Source organism: Vipera ursinii (assembly GCF_947247035.1).
Source record: "Vipera ursinii genome assembly, chromosome: 1".
NCBI classification, from domain to species: domain Eukaryota; kingdom Metazoa; phylum Chordata; class Lepidosauria; order Squamata; family Viperidae; genus Vipera; species Vipera ursinii.
In genome coordinates this window covers 358,867,409-358,882,863 of record NC_139512.1, presented here as the reverse complement: position 1 = coordinate 358,882,863, position 15,455 = coordinate 358,867,409, and the positions used below count along the sequence as shown (strand labels likewise).

General features: G+C 53.7%; 2 protein-coding genes across 2 annotated transcripts in view; one reads left to right on the top strand and one right to left on the bottom strand.

Annotated features, from left to right (window-relative positions):
• Positions 1-380: 380 nt before the first annotated feature.
• On the bottom strand, positions 381-5,730 carry SDF2 (stromal cell derived factor 2). Its single transcript, XM_083379639.1, has 3 exons — positions 5,544-5,730; positions 3,406-3,602; positions 381-1,114 (listed from the first exon to the last, which is right to left on the bottom strand). Exons 1-3 carry the CDS (start codon positions 5,707-5,709, stop codon positions 827-829), a joined length of 651 nt encoding a protein of 216 aa, XP_083235765.1. The 5' UTR covers positions 5,710-5,730; the 3' UTR covers positions 381-826.
• A 196-nt stretch (positions 5,731-5,926) lies between these two features.
• SUPT6H (SPT6 homolog, histone chaperone and transcription elongation factor) overlaps positions 5,927-15,455 on the top strand; it is a 53,856-nt gene continuing 44,327 nt past the window's right edge. Inside the window, exons 1-3 of the mRNA XM_083349579.1 lie at positions 5,927-6,015; positions 12,610-12,739; positions 14,576-14,731. Coding sequence (XP_083205705.1) covers positions 12,634-12,739; positions 14,576-14,731 — 262 coding nt within the window. The 5' untranslated portion in view covers positions 5,927-6,015; positions 12,610-12,633. The remainder of the gene's footprint in view (positions 6,016-12,609; positions 12,740-14,575; positions 14,732-15,455) is intronic.

Here is a 15,455-nt window from a genome sequence, read left to right as displayed (position 1 = left end):
GGGACGGTTGGCCGCCCAATCAGCCAGGTGTTGAGATCTGGCCCTTTTGTCCACCTAACCTTCCCAAGGACCTGGGATGGGCAGAGGGTTCAGGCAGTCCTCAACCTACGACCACAACTGAACCCCTTTTCCTAAGTGAGACAGTTGTGAGTTTTGCCCTGTTTTACCACCTTTCTTGCCACAGTTAAGTGAATCGCTGCCATTGTTCAGAAGGTCACAAAAGGTCACACGACCGTCATAAATATGACTCAGCTGCCAAGTGTCTGAATTCAGATCGTGTGAGTGGGGACATTGCAATGGTTGTGTGAAAAACGGTCACGAATCATTTGTTCAGAGCCAATGTAACTTCGAGCTATTGTGAGCATCCAGCGAAGAAACACTTGCAACAGGTATTTTGATATACAATGTTTATTTACGGCGGATTCCCAGAGGGGCCCCCCCAGGTCTGAAGCCCCCCAGTGGGCCGCGGGCGGAGAACCGGGGCAGAAATGCTACTGTCCTTTGTAGCTGGTGGGAAAAAGCCCCGTCTTGGCAGCCGAGCAGTGCCTGCCACTCCCAGGTCTGTCTGGGTCAGGGGTAGGCAATCTTGGCTCTTTTATGACCGGTGGACTTCAACTCTCAGGATTCCTGAGCCAGCATGGCTCAGCATGGCAACCTCTCCCTTTCTCCTCAGCATGGCTGGCTCAGGAATTCTGGGAGTTGAAGTCCACCAGTCATAAAAGAGCCAAGCTTGCCTACCCCTGGTCTGGGTCATCAAACCACAGCCTGGAAAACTCTACAGACTCGATGGCCTGCAGCTGCGGGCATTGAGAGAACTCCTTTAAGGTCATAGTTCTGCGTGGAAGAGGTCGGCCTTCAGCAATTCCGCAGGCTTCACGAAGATACCCTCCATGGCTTTCCAGTAGCTGTCCTGGCCGGAGTAAGTCAGGCCGTGAACTTCCTTCTGCCCGTGGATAGGCCGTCCGTACTGCTCCCCGGTGACCGAGAGAAGCACCTCGGTGGACGCGTGCCTGAAGCGCACCTCGCTCTTCCTCTCCCAATATTCGCTGTCGCACAGGACTGTCCAGTCGTCCAGGAAGTCACCCTCACCGTCCTCCCCGAACGCGCTGACCTCCTGGAACGGAGAGCGGGGAGGGACGCTTCAAACACTGTGCAAAGGGAGGGAGGGGGGGCGTAATGGGAATGTCGCCGTATGGTAAAGGGGGCGGCTGTGTGCGTTCGGTGAATACAAGGGTGGCGGGACGAGTGTGTAATGAGGAACATCCTCCGAAGGCCCTGAGGGTGGGACTAAGGAGGAATTTCCTGACAGGGAGGGCAGTGAACCAATCGAACTGCTTCCCTCCAGGGATGGTAGGAGGATCCTGCACAGAGCAGAGGAAAAGGGAGGGAGGGAGGGAGGGAGGGAGGGAGGGAGGAAGGAAGGAAGGAAGGAAGGAAGGAAGGAGGAAGGAAGGAAGGAAGGAAGGAAGGAAGGAAGAAGGAGATCAACCTGGAACTAAAGAGGAATTTCCTGACAGTCAGAACTATTAATCGATGGAACTACTTGCCTCTAGAGGTTGTGAGTGCTCCATCACTGGAGATTTTGAAGAGATTGGAGAGCTAATTGTCCAGAATGGTTATAAGGACTCCTGCCTCGGGTAAGTGGGTTGGACTAGAACAGGGGTAGGCAACCTCGGCTCTTTTATGACTCATGGACTTCAACTCCCAGAATTCCTGAGTCAGCTGACTCAGGAATTCTGGGAGTTGAAGTCCACGAGTCATAAAAGAGCCGAGGTTGCCTACCCCTGGACTAGAAGATCTCCAAAGTCACCTTCCAGCCCTACTTTTCTATGAAATACACTCCAGAAGCAGAAGATTTCCCCAAACATCTGTAAGTAAGACTCCTGTCTGGTCCCGAAATCCTTATTTTGTTTTCCCTGCATATCTGCTCTTGTTTGGGGCCTGCCATTCTGCTGGTGGGGGGGGGGAATTTGCTTTCCCTTGGGATAACTTTCGCTTTCTGCTTCTGCACTCCCGCCTCTCTCCACTTATTAGGGAGAAACGAAAGTGGGGAAGACCTTGAGATGCGCGCCAACCAACCGTGCCACTTACCCAAGCATCGTGTCCCCTGTGGATTGGCTGGATTTCAAATGGACACTGTGACTTTGGTGGGAGGAGGAGGATTGCTGGTTTAACTATACCGTTCAAGCGGGACTTTCCCCAGATCTCGCCTTGACTTCCCTACTGTCGCTGACCCCTAATAAAAGTTTCCTTTTCAGACAATGCCTGTTTCAAGAGTTCTGCTTTCTTGGGTGGTCAGCAGAGGTGGGTCCTTGCAACTCCCTTACCCTTTGCTGCAGCAGAGATGGAGTTACTTCTACTCAGTTGGAAATCCTAGGCTGAAAAAATTCAACAGGGGAAGCCAGCCCTCTTCGTCAGGTCAGCTTGGGGCGGCAAGGACCCCTGCCAGAGACCTGGACAGGAGCCAGGCCGATGGGGGTCTTTACCCTAAAAGAGGAGCTTCCTACATGCAAAGACAAAAGCACCCTTGCCACAGAACCAAGCATGGGCTTGTAGAAGCAAGAGACCTGGATATGCAAGCCCAACTTCCTTTGCCTTCCCCTTCCTTCCTTCCTTCCTTCCTTATTCACTCGTTCATTTAATACAGAGGTGGGGAACTACAGTCCCTTTATGACTTGTGGACTTCAACCCACCCACCCGAATTCTTGAGCCAGCCATGAATTCTGGGAATTGAAGTCCACAGGGCCATAGTTCCCCACCCCCAAGTTAATCCAACGGCCGCCTCACTCTGCTAGGCGACTGTTCTGTACCAGCCTGCTACCGGCCCTGCAGAATAGGCAGGGACAACCCCTTTATAAACGGCAAGAGGCTGGAATTACGCCTGCCAAATTTATAGCTACAAAAACAAACAAGCCACGAACCAAGAAACAGGAGCTTTAAGAAACACGAACTATCCAAGCGGTTGCCTTCAGCAAACCAGCCCTCCCCACACATTCCCCTTATATAGAGTTCAGGGCGTGGCTTCTCTCTGCCTCCTTCCGAGAAGCCCCATTGCCTTCCTGTTTACTGCTAATTGACTGCCTCCTGCGTCGGGCGTCCTTGAACAGGGCCAGCTGTGGGTCATCTTCATCCACGCTGTCAGGCTCACACAGCTGGGTCTCCGTGGTGACCAAGTGGGAGGGGCCTGGCTGAGGGCTCTCATCAGCAAGATCTTCAACCCCCTCAGCAAGGTCTTCAACACCCCCCTCCTCCTCCTCTGAGTCATCCGACCCAACTGCCGAACCCACAGGCTGACCCTGAATCACAGCGACTCCGAATTTTTAAAAAAATGCAATTGCCAGCTCCACAAGGGCTGAAGCCCCCCCCCCTCCTTGCCAGCCATTCATGGTAACCTGGTTGCCTCACCTGGTTGCCCGAAAGGGGAGATGTGAAATGGTGGCTGTGTAGGTTGCGGCCTGTGTTGATGTGGGTCAAGCGGATTGTCTGCCCACATTTTACCGGGATGCCTCTTTCGCAAACGCCAGACGACTTGCCCCGGACTCGCCAATAACTGTTGCTGTCGTCCACACTTGTGACTCCGGTCACCGACTGCTGCCCACTGCCTGGTCGAACAGAGAAGCACACGAAGCAGGTGACTTCGAAGCCCCCCCCAGCTCAGTCCAGCCTCCATCCTGATTGTTTACCCTGCGAAACACTCCAAGGACAGTGATTGATACGAGGGCAATTCGGAGATAAACCTCCGTTTGGTTATCAATGACAGACACTCGCAGATACAGAACTTTTATTATACACATCAGAACAGAACAGAATACAGAATAGAACAGAACAGAAAATACAGAATAGAATAGAGAATAGAATAGAACAGAACAGAATAGGAATAGAATAGGAATATAGAATAGAATAGAATCAGGAAGGGACCTTGGAGGTCTTCTAGTCCAGCCCCCTGCTCAAGCAGGAGAACCTATACCATCTCAGACAGGCAACTGTCCAGTCTCTTCTTAAAAATCTCAAGTGATGGAGTGCTCACGATTTCTGGAGGCAGGTAGTTCCACTGGTTAATTGAGCTCACTGCCAGGAAGTTTCTCCTTAATTCTAGGTTGCTTCTCTTTGTTCAACATTACATGACTTTTCAACATAATCACCATTCAAATGGAGGCCCTTGTCATAATGTCTTACGAGGTTTGAAATTTCTTAGTCGCAGTTGCTCGGTGTCAAATCTGGGCTATTGGAGTGATCAAAAACATCCCAATGGAACTGCTTCACAAGTTCTTGGGTGCGTCTAGCAGTGTGTGGGCGAGCATTATCATGAACCAACACCAAGAAGTCAGCAGGCCCCGACACTCGTTACGGATGGCTCATCTGAGTTTCCGTAACGTTTCACAGTAGACGTCTGAACTGATGGTCGAACCAGGCTCCATGGACTTCAGTAGCCGGACTCCTTTGGCATCTTCACATTTGGCGGGATTTTCTACAGCGCCAGTTCTGGTGTGGTGTTGGTTCACCATAATGATCTCCCGCTCACCACTAGACGCACCCAAGAATCTTTGAAGAGGGGGGAAGCCCTCAAATCCCCCCTGCTGCTGCCCTGAGTTGCTGGTGGCCGTTTGTGCCGTGAGGAGGACGGCGAGACCAGGCTAGGAAAGGGCACCATCAGGTGATCCCAAGGAAGGAAGCAGGGTTGGTAAATGAATCTGGCTTCTCCATTGACTTTGCTGGCCAGAACAGAAAAGGGATCACCTGGCCCCGCGACACTGTGACCGCCCGTCATAAATGTGAGTCAGTTGCCAAGAGTCTCAATATTGATCATGTGACCCTGGGGATTCTGCAGCCATAGGTCCCTTTTTCCAGTGCCGTTGTAACTCTGATCAGTCATTAAACGAACCGTTGTAAGTCAAAGACTGCCTGTACATGACTCTTTATCACTAGGGCCAGCAACTGATTGTGGGGCTGTGAAGCGGTCAGGGAGGGTGAGAAGCCCCCCCCCAAGTAAGGGGGCCTGGGCCCCGGCTGGAGAGAAGGTCGGGCCTCGTGGTGATGGTGTAAAATGCTTGTGGTAGAGACAGGAGTGCCCCTGAGCTGGTGCAGACCGCACCCAGCCCCTCGAAGTAAGTTACGACTGGTCCTTGCGCTTACGACCATCGTAGCACCCCCGCAGTCAACATTCGGGCCCTTGTAAACCGGTCGGAACCACTTGAGGCCTTCCCGGGCTGGCTTCCAACAGGGGAAGCCGGATTCACTTAACGACCCCACGATTCACTTAACAACCATGGCTACTCTCACCTGACCGCTTGCTTAGCCGCGGTCATTCAGATCCTAGTTCGGGTCGTTAGATGAGGACTACACGACTCTTTCCGGGCGAGAAGACCCCCTCCTCCTGCCCCAAATAAGGGGTCTGGGTCCGGAGAGAGGGGCGGTCCTCCGGGGGGGGTCCCACCAGCCGCTTCCCCTAGGGACGGGAGCGCCGCTGAGCATGCGCAGAGCGCGCGCCTCCCCTCTCACACCCGCCCCTCCCCCCTCGGCTAAGCGAGGAACCCGGGTCGTACCGGACCCGTATCGGACGTCGTGCGAATGCAGGCGGACCCCGTGGCGCGGGTTGAGCAGCTTCACCACCGAGCCGCAGGTCACCGCGCCGGCCTCGCCCGCCTCGCCCGGGCCCAGAACCAGCAGCAGCAGCAGCGCCGCCGCCGCCGCCGCCGCCGCCCGCGTCATTCTCCGCCGCCGGTCGACTCTGACAGGAAAGAAGCGACAGAGGCGGCGGCGCGCAGAGCGGCCCAGGAACTTCCGGCACAACGGTTTGGTTTTTTTTTCCTCCCCTCCCCCGCCCTCCTCTGACCACAGAGAGGGAGCTCTACGCAGAGCAGAGCGCCCCGCTGGCCGCCGCGGAAGTTGGCGCCACGGCCCGGAAGTCGCTTCCTCTCGTCGCCCCGCCCCGCCCCCTGCGTCATCGTCGTCGTCGTGGTCGTCGTCGCCGCGGCGGCTGAGGCAGCGCCGAGGCCTCCATTTTCCCCGACTGAGGTGAGGCGGGCCGGCGCGGGGCGGGGGGAGGGGCCGAGGACGGAGTGTCCCGGAGCGGGCCCCTGGGCCGCGATGGAGGCGGGGAGGCCCCTCGGCCCAGCCGGGCAGCCCTCGGAGGCCGCGAGGGCCAGGCTGGGATTGCGTAACCCCCCCTCCCCGCCCCCGGGAGTCCCGCTGGGCCTCTGGGGAGAGGGAGGGGGGCGAGGGGGGAGGGTGGTCTTTTCTGGGGGGGGGTCGGTGGGCCTGACCTGCAGTTGGAGCCCCCCCCCTTCCTCCCCACCCCCGCCCAAGCTGGCACGGCAAGCAGCCCTGCCCAGAGGCGGGGGGGGGAGGGGCAGAGGAGTTGAAAAACCATCGACCAGGGGTCTTCAAACTTGGCCCTTTTATGACTTGTGGACTTCAACTCCCAGAATTCCTCAGCCAGCTGGCTGAGGAATTCTGGGAGTTGAAGTCCACAAGTCATAAAAGGGCCAAGTTTGAAGACCCCTGCCATAGACAGATCCAAATAAAGTTGGTCCTCGTCTTAAGACCGCAGTGGAGCCCCAGAATCCCTGTGGCTAAGTGGGTTTCGCCCCCTTTTCCAAGCCAGTCGCCGCAGCTGTGAAGTTGGCGGCCGGCTCCATCCCCCCTCCCCATTGACTTCGCTGGTCAGCAGGTCACAAAAGGGGGATCGCCTGAGGCTGCGGCCACCGTCGGTCACCAAGCGTCCCTGATTCTGATCACAGGACCCAGGGGGATGCCGCGACGGGTCATAACTCGTCGTTCTTCCAGTGCCCTTGTAGCTTCGGTCGCTAATCGAAATGGTTGTAAATCGAGGACTAGCCGCCGATAAACCAGAGGGGATAAGAGGCTGCTGCTGTTTGTGGCGGAGATTTCCTGTTTGCATTTCTAATGTTTTCTTCCAGTTGCTCAGGCAGGTTTCCTGCAGTCATCCAAAGCGGCCCCCGCCCTCTGGAGGTGAAGAAGGCAGAGGAGTAGAGGATTTGAGGTCCTCTGTGTGTGTGTGTGTGTGTGTGTGTGTGTTGGTTGATGGGCCACATGTACTGAAGGTGGGCGGTAGTCAGAAATACCACAGGGGTCTTCTTGGGCGTGAAGAACCCCCCTGCTGGCAGGGTCCTGTTTACAGGCCGTCAGAACAGCTCGTTTAGTGACCGTCTGAAGTTACAACAGCACTGAAAAAAAGTGAGCTATGACCATTTTTCACACTTAAGACCGTTGCGGCATCCCCAGGGCCGCAAGATAAAAATTCAGGCTCTTGGCGACCGACTCATATTTATGATGGTCCTGGAGTCCCAGGGCCATGTGATCCCTTGGGCGACTTTCCGGTCAGCCCCGTCAATGGGGAAGCCGGATTCTCTGAAGAACCCTGTTACTAACTCAACCGCTGCAGGGATTTACTTAACAACCGGTGCAAGAAAAGTCATAAAATGGGAAAAAACTGGCTCAGCCATGGAAATCTGCAGCTCCTTTGTGGTCGTAAGTCGAGGACTGCCTGTCTCCTAGCCCTCTGCAGTGCTGCAGAATAATGCAGGAGTTGTAGGCGAACCAGACGGAAAGAAACTTGGGACGGCCAACCTTCCCTCCCTCCCACCCACCCTGAGACCTCGTTTCTGGGTTCCTGAGCTCGTTCTCGTACTTTCCGTATATCCTGCAAAGGGTTTGATTGGCGGGTGTGCCTTAGCTGGGCACTGACCCTTGCCCAGGTGGGACTGAGGAACATGCAGTGGACTCGCTCTGACTCGGACATCGCCTTGAGCATTGGTGTCCAGCCTTGGTGACTTCTAAGACCTGTGGACTTCAGCTCCCATAACTCCCCATGGTGGGGAGCTCCACAAATCTTAAAGTTGCCAATGGCTGGACACCCCGCTCCATCGTCTTTCTCCGCTTTGGGGTCCTCTGTGACAGCAGCCCTCCCCCTGCTGGCTGAGTAATTCTGGGAGTTGAAGTCCACGAGTCATAAAAGAGCCGAGGTTGCCTACCCCTGATTTAGGAGATGCTTTGAAATGCTTTTTTAAGGCTGGCAGGAGAGGGAGGGCCCCTTGCTTGAAGAAAAAAAAGGAAGAACGCAGAGCTCTGCAATTAGCAACTTCTTTAGGAAACCCCAAAATTCCTGCAGAGTATTATTCACCTACCAGAGTAATGGCAGCCAGTCACGTAGTAAAAGAGTGAGGCTGGTATAGCAGTTAAGGCATCAGGCTGTAAACTGGGAGGTGGCGAGTTCTGATCTCACCTTAGGCATGAAAGCCGGCTGGGTGACTTTGGGCCGGTCACACACACACTGCCTTAGGAGGGAGGCAATAACAAACCACTTCCAAGAAAACTGCAGTGCAGGCAGTCGCCAGGAGTCGCCAATGGCTCACAGGTACCAAGCAAGGAATTAAAAATGGGTGTTTGGACGAGGTAACAACAAGGATCGCATAATGAATGAACCTTTATTCTCAAAGTACAACCACGTATACATTGAGATTGGCTGAGCCTCCCTTCGTGCCCCCACCCCCAACTTACAGTGACACAAATCCTCCATCTTATTACACCATGTGAGCTAATTGCACAACGCACCGGCCTCGCAAGTCACTCATACATAAAATTATAAAATTATTTCCCGTTCAGGAGCCTAACAACCCATGGATAAAAGCTGTTCTTCAGCCTGTTGGCATGGCTGGCTATACTCCTGTATCTCTTACCCGATGGTGGGAGAGTAAAGAGATACTGTCCAGGGTGTAAGTCATCCCTAAGAATTTTCCTCTTCCAAGGCAGCGGGCCCTGGCGAGGTCATCCAGTGGTGTCGGGATAGCCCACAATGTCTTGTGCTGTGCTCACCACCTTCTGTAATACTTTCCGCGGTTGTCAGGCCAGCATACCAAACTACAATACAGTGTGTGAGGACGGTCTCTATAGTAGAGCGGTAAAAGAGGGTCATTAGCTGTTGTTCTACCCTGTTCTTCTGCAAGACCCTGAGAAATTGAAGCCTCTGTTGGGCCTTTCTGGCCACCTGGGATGTATTGACTTTCCAGGTAAGATCTTCACAGAAGTAGACTCCTAGGAATTTAAAGGAGGAAACTCTCTCCACACAGGCCCGCCCCCCCATTGTAAAGTGGGGCTGGTTCCCCTCTCTTCCTCTGGAAGTCTAGCACCATCTCTTTCGTCTTGCCGATGTTCAGGTGCAAGTTGTTCTCTAAACACCATATGGATAGTTTTTGTACACACCCCCCTTTCATCTCCACTACGGTGGTATCACCTGCAAACTTAATGATGGCAAGCACTCAATTGCAGTTTGATCGGGCGCAGGTGGAGTTGAGGCTTGCAAGGAGGTGGCCCCTGACTGCTGGGCCCTTGGCAGTGGAGGTGGTGCTAGTGGGAGGCTGAGGCTGGGGAGAGCAGTGCGGTCCTTGGTGTTCTCTGAGCCTGGTTGTTTGGTTGCAGACGTTTCCTTACCAAACTAGGTAACGTCCTCAGTACTATTAGGAGACGGGCTTTGCTCTCATTTTAACTCCACTCCTGACCAGCCTTGGTGACGTTGCCTAGTTTGGCAATGAGACGTATGCAAGAAAACAGCCAAGCTCAGAGGGCACTGAGGACCCCACGATTGAATCCCAAACTACAGGAGGTCCTCAACTTACGACCACAGTGGAGCCCAAAATTTACATTGCTAAGTGAGAAATTTGTTGCCAGCTTTGCCCCATTTTGCGCCTTTTCTTGCCACTTTTGTTAAGTGGATCGCCGCAGTTCTTAAATTAGTAACACGGTCGTTAAGTGAATCCGGCTTCCCCATTGACTTTGCTGCTCAGAAGGTCGCAAAAGGGGATCACGTGACCCCTGGGACACCACAACCATCATAAATGTGGGTCAGTTGTCAAGCATCTGAATGTAAATCACATGGCCCTGGGGACGCTGCAACGGTCGTAAGTCTGAAAAACGGTCAGAAGTCTCTCAGTGCTGTTGTGACCTCAAACGGTCATTAAGTGAACCGTTGTAAATCAAGGACCACCTATGCAGAGAGGGTGCGGCCTGCCTTGGCCGCCGTGCTTCTGGAACGATTCCAGTGTGGTTTACCCTTGTTTGTCTTGTTTTCACAGCACCCTGGCGAGAGGCCATCAGTCCTCGCGCAGGTCTAGCAACCTGCCCTTTTCACTTCCTGCCCCGCTGTCGCCTTGAGCTAAGGGGCCTGGGCCCGTGCAGCTGCAAGCCTTGGGGCGACTGTAGCTCCTCACGACAAATTTAGGGCTGCGCCTTTGTTATTGCTGCCACCAGAGGTGGCCCTGGAGCAGCTGGATCTGTGTGGCTGTCCGAGGTGCTGCCGCCCTGCATGTAGCCAGGTGTGGGACTCAGGTGATAGGCTCGGGCGCCAGGAACCAATTGGAGCACTGCCACTGCATGGGCGGCCTTGCCACAGCTACCTAGCACTGGGCTCAGGCTAGTAGATTTGGGTAATACCTGTGGAGACCCTGGAGCAGGGGTAGGCAACCTTGGCTCTTTTAGGACTGGTGGACTTCAACTCTCAGAATTCCGGAGTCAGCCATGCGGTTGTAACTTTGAACGTTCACTAAATGAATGCTTGTGAGTCGAGCTGCCATCCCACAAGCTTAATTCAAAGGCTGCCTGACTCTTCTGACTGCTGGAATTTAGCTTTTTTTTTTATAAGAAAAGCATCTAGACGTCACCTAGTCCAGGGCTTTTCAACCAGTGGTACGGGTACCACCTGTGGTACATTGGCACCTGGCAGGTAGTACGCGGCCATCCTAGAGAAGTAGTGGCGGAGGGGAATGAGCTGAACTGGTGGCAATACCGCACAAGCCAGAGCGAGAGACAGTTGGAGCTGCAGGGCTGGGCGGAAGCGCCAGGATCAGCGCCAGGCTCCAGCTGGAGCTCGGCGCTGAGCCCAGAAGAAGCGCTGATCAGCTGGAACTGCTGTAAGTCGAGGACTACCTGTACTTCATCACTTTTTTCCTTTTTTGGGGGGGCAGGGTCAGCAAGTGTTTCACACCTTGCTAGGCGACTGGTGGTACTCGGATGTTGCCATATCCTAAAAGTGGTACAGTGGGTGAAAAGGTTGAAAAGCCCTGACCTAGACAAGGGCGAGATTCTGCTCCCAAGCCGTAAAGAGTGGAAAACAGTAGTAATTAGTGAGGCTGTGCTGTATCTTCAGCTTGTGTTTGTTTGGCCTTGTCCGCTCCTGGGCGGTTATAAAATGTTTGTTGTTCTCTGGAAAAGAACTTGGACTTGGAACTGCTGGAATAGGCTGACCTCTTCCTGTTGTGAAACTTGTGCAGTGCTGATTAGCCACCACCTCGGTGTCTTATTTGTAAATGAGTAAAATGCCCATGGGGGAGTCTCCATCCTCCAGGCCAAGGTTGCCCTGTGGGTGCTTTTCCCAAAAATCAACTTGGACTTCCCTGGGTTTTTCGTTTTCCTTTGAAAACGTCTTGCTTCTCATCTCAGATGTCAGGACCCACCCCAATCCACGTCTTAGGAAAACAAAAACCCTTGGAGTCAGTTCTAGTCCAAAAGGAAATTTTACTAGGACATGCTTGGTTTCATTTCATTCATTCATTTCATTTCATTTATTGGATTTCTATACCGACCTTCTCCCTAGGGACTCAGGGCGGTTCAAAGGGCATATATTAATAGGTATACAAAAATTAAAAGAAAATTAAACCATGCCCAATTAAAATACAGCAATAGTAAAATAATAAAACCAATTAAAAAACCCATATTCCCCTTCAGGCCAGACCAGCTAACTCAAACAAGTGGGTCTTCAACCTGCGACGGAAGGATCGGAGGTCCAATGCCATCCGGAGCTCAACCGGCAGTTGGTTCCATAGTGCCGGGGCACCCACAGAGAAGGCCCTCCCCCTGGGGGCCACCAGTCGACATTCCCTGACCGGAGGCACCCTGAGGAGGCCCTCTCTGTGGGAACGCACAGGGCGGAGGGGAGTTGACGCCGGCAGCAGGTGGTCCTCGAGGTATCCCGGACCCATGCCATGTAAGGACTTAAAGATCATAACCAAAACCTTGAACCTTGTTGGAAATACAAGACAGGACCTTGAAACTTTATAAAGAGTTCCCAGTTCAATCCCCCTTCCCTCAACCCCATTTGGTCAGCCCCCCATCATTTTACTTCGTGTCATCCCTTTCTTGGGAAAAAGGGAACTTCAGATCTTTATGGTTATTGCCTTCTTCCTCTCCAGAATTAAAAGAAGACACAACCCAGATGCCTTCTTCTCTAACCCTCCCCTTTGTCCCCCCCCAGTTCAAAAGGTTCCCCTTGGTCTTTGAAATAACCTAAGGCAGGCTGAATCCGCATCCGCTCCTCCTTCCTCGGGAGACGGCAGAATCCCCGGGGGGGGGGGAGATAATGTTTTAAACATGCATTTATGAATGTGATATAAATGGATTCTGAGATCAGAAGCCTCTTCAGTTCTGACCGGCTGGTGGGGAGTGGAAAGGTTGGTATTCTCTGCGGCCTCATCCGGCCGTCGGTTGCAAACGTTCTGAATCTCAGAAGCTTATAAAAGCGTAATTTCTGCGCCGATCGTGAAAAGCACTTTTCCAGGCCAGTTTAACAACTGCAGCCTCTTTTTTTTTCCCCTGCAGGCAGCGCGACTGAGCACCACAGCCATGTCCGACTTTGTGGAAAGCGAAGCTGAGGAATCGGAGGAGGAGTATGACGAAGATGGGGAAGTGGTCTCCAGACCCCCCAAAAAGTTTGTGGAAGATGAAGATGGTGAGCTTCGTTCCCAGCACACGGGTTCGGCTTTCGGTCCCTGGATTTGTTAACGTTAAAAGCCGTTTCGTTAGAAGACGGACAGCAAATACATTCAACAAAATAAATCCTGTGTGGGCCGTATTCACGATAACCCGTGTCCTGATCAAATCACGGTGGGATTACCGCAGGGGTCTTCCAACTCGGCCCTTTGATGACTTGTGGGCTTCAACTCCCAGAATTCCTCAGCCAGGCGCCTGGCTGAGGAATTCTGGGAGTTGAAGTCCACAAGTCATCATAGGGCCGAGTTGGAAGACCCCTGGTTTGCTGCAACGTTCTCCGTGTGGGGCTGCCCTTGAAAAGCATTCAGAGGCTGCAGTTGGCCCAGAATGCCCTGGCACAGCAACGATTTGGGCAATCCAGAACATGCCCACGTAAATTGATTCCCCTGTCCCTGTTTGTGTCGGAGGCGCCTTTTAAGGATTGGAAGGATTGGCCAGTGACATCACCGAGGCCCAGGGGACGCCCGGTTTGCGGGGTGGGGTGGGGTGGGCTCTTTTCATGTCCCCATCAAGGAGTGGAGCGAAGGACAGCAGCTCACCCTGCCACACAGCAGCACGCGGGTCTTGAACGTGGGCTTGCAAAGCCCTTACCCCGGATCCTAACCACATGAGCCAGCGCGCTCCTCGTGTTAACTGATTTGCTAAATGTGTATGCTGCCCATCTCCCTGATAAGGCAGCCTTGGGTGGCTTGCAGACAATAAGAAAGATAAATGCAAAAGCAGCTATGATTAAAAAGAGAGGTGTAAGGACTAGGGACGCGGTGGCTCAGTGGGTTAGGATGCTGAGCTTGTCAATCAGAAGGTCGGCAGTTTGGCAGGTCAAATCCCGAGTGCCGCGTAGCAGAGTGAGCGCCTGTCACTCGTCCCAGCTTCTGCCAACCTAGCAGTTCGAAAGCAGGTAAAAATGCAAGTAGAAAAATAGGGACCACTACGGTGGGAAGGTAACAGCGTTCCGTGCGCCTTTGGCGTCTAGTCATGCCGGCCACATGACCACAGAGACGTCCTCGGACAAGCGCTGGCTCTTCGGCTATGAAACGGAGATGAGCACTGGCCCCTAGAGTCGGAAACGACTAGCACGCATGTGCGGGGGAACCTTTACCTTTACCTAAGGACTAAGACCAAGAGCCAGACAGCATAGTGGGGTGTGTGAGAGTGTGTGTGTGAGAGCTGATCCCGTCAGCCGTTTCCGTCAGGGAGCAAAGTTTTGAAGCCCTTTCGGAGTGCCATTCAAGCCCCAGCTGGCCATCTGTACAGCCCTACATCACACAGGCCCTACACGCCGAGGGGGCCCTTTTTCTTTCTCTGATTTCTTAATGCTCGCCTCACCAAAATTCACAGAGCTGCCAGCTCGGGGGTCCCCTCGAGAGACCTTGACTCGGCTTCTCTGTCGCAGCACCCGCCCTGAGAAGTGGCATCACCTCGGGAGATGGCAGACAGATGCCCCGGTCCTTTGTGACAAGGCCTTATTTGGTCATGATAAGTCCTTTGGCCTGTCAGGAGCCCCACAACGTCCAGCCTTGCTGGAATTTGAGGTCAGCTGCCGGCTGTTTTTGATGGTCTCCTCGCTTAACTGGACCCGCATCTGGGTTGCCAATCCCCAGAAGGAGAGCTGCTTGCCGTACGACTCTTTCATAAACCGGCTTGTTGACCCAAAGCCAAGGGGTTTTGTGGGACGCCTCGTTCTACAGGCGACACAGGCGTCCTTCCGCCTCTGTCAGGTTTTACACTTGGTCCCGTTTAGGGCCTCCCAGTCTCCTTCGGTTTTTCTTTGTCTAATTTTGGCCGCCCCTTTCAGAGGAGGAAGAAGAGGAGAACCTAGATGACCAGGATGAGCAAGGCAACCTGAAAGGGTTCATCAATGACGACGACGATGAGGAAGAGGAGGAGGAGGAAGAGGCCAGCGATTCGGGAGACTCGGAGGACGATGTTGGCCGCAAGAAGAGAAAACGCAGTGAGTGTTTGGGACGGTTGCACGCAATGACTAGGACGGTGTTGGCTATTACCTATAAAACAGCGGCCCCCAAACTTTTGGCACCCGGGACCGGTTCCGTGGGGAGAGGTTTCTCCGTGGACCGGAGGGGGCCTGGTGTCGGCTGCTGCCTGCATCCCGTGGAGGGGGCTTCGCTTGTTTGTGCAGCCTGGTTTCTGGCATGCCACGGCCCGGTGCCGGTCCACAGACCGGGGGTTGGGGACCCCTGCTATAAAGCTTTACACGGCCTAGGGCTAGCATGCCCACGGAACCGGCTTTGCCCCATCACATCAGCCCGTCCCACGTGTTCAGGTAGGAAAGGTCTGGTAGCGACCCCAGTGTAGCGTGCTACTAAAAGACGATTAGGGGTCTGGAGGCTAAAACATATGAAGAACAGTTGGAGGAATTGGGTACGTCTAGTGAAAAGAAGGGCTGGGGGTGGATAGCATCTTCCAGTATTTGAGTGGCTGCCAAAAAGAAGAGGGAGCCAAGCTATTCTCCAAAGCCGTAGTAGGCAGGACAAGAAGCAACAGATGGAAACTAGTGAAGGAGAGAAGCAACCTAGAACTAAGGGATTTCCTGACAGTGAGAACAATTAGCCAGTGGAACGGCCTGACACCAGACGTTGTGGGTACTCCAATGCTGGAAGTTCTCGAGGAGAGACTGGACAACCATTTGCAACGATGGTGTAGGATCTCCTGCTAGG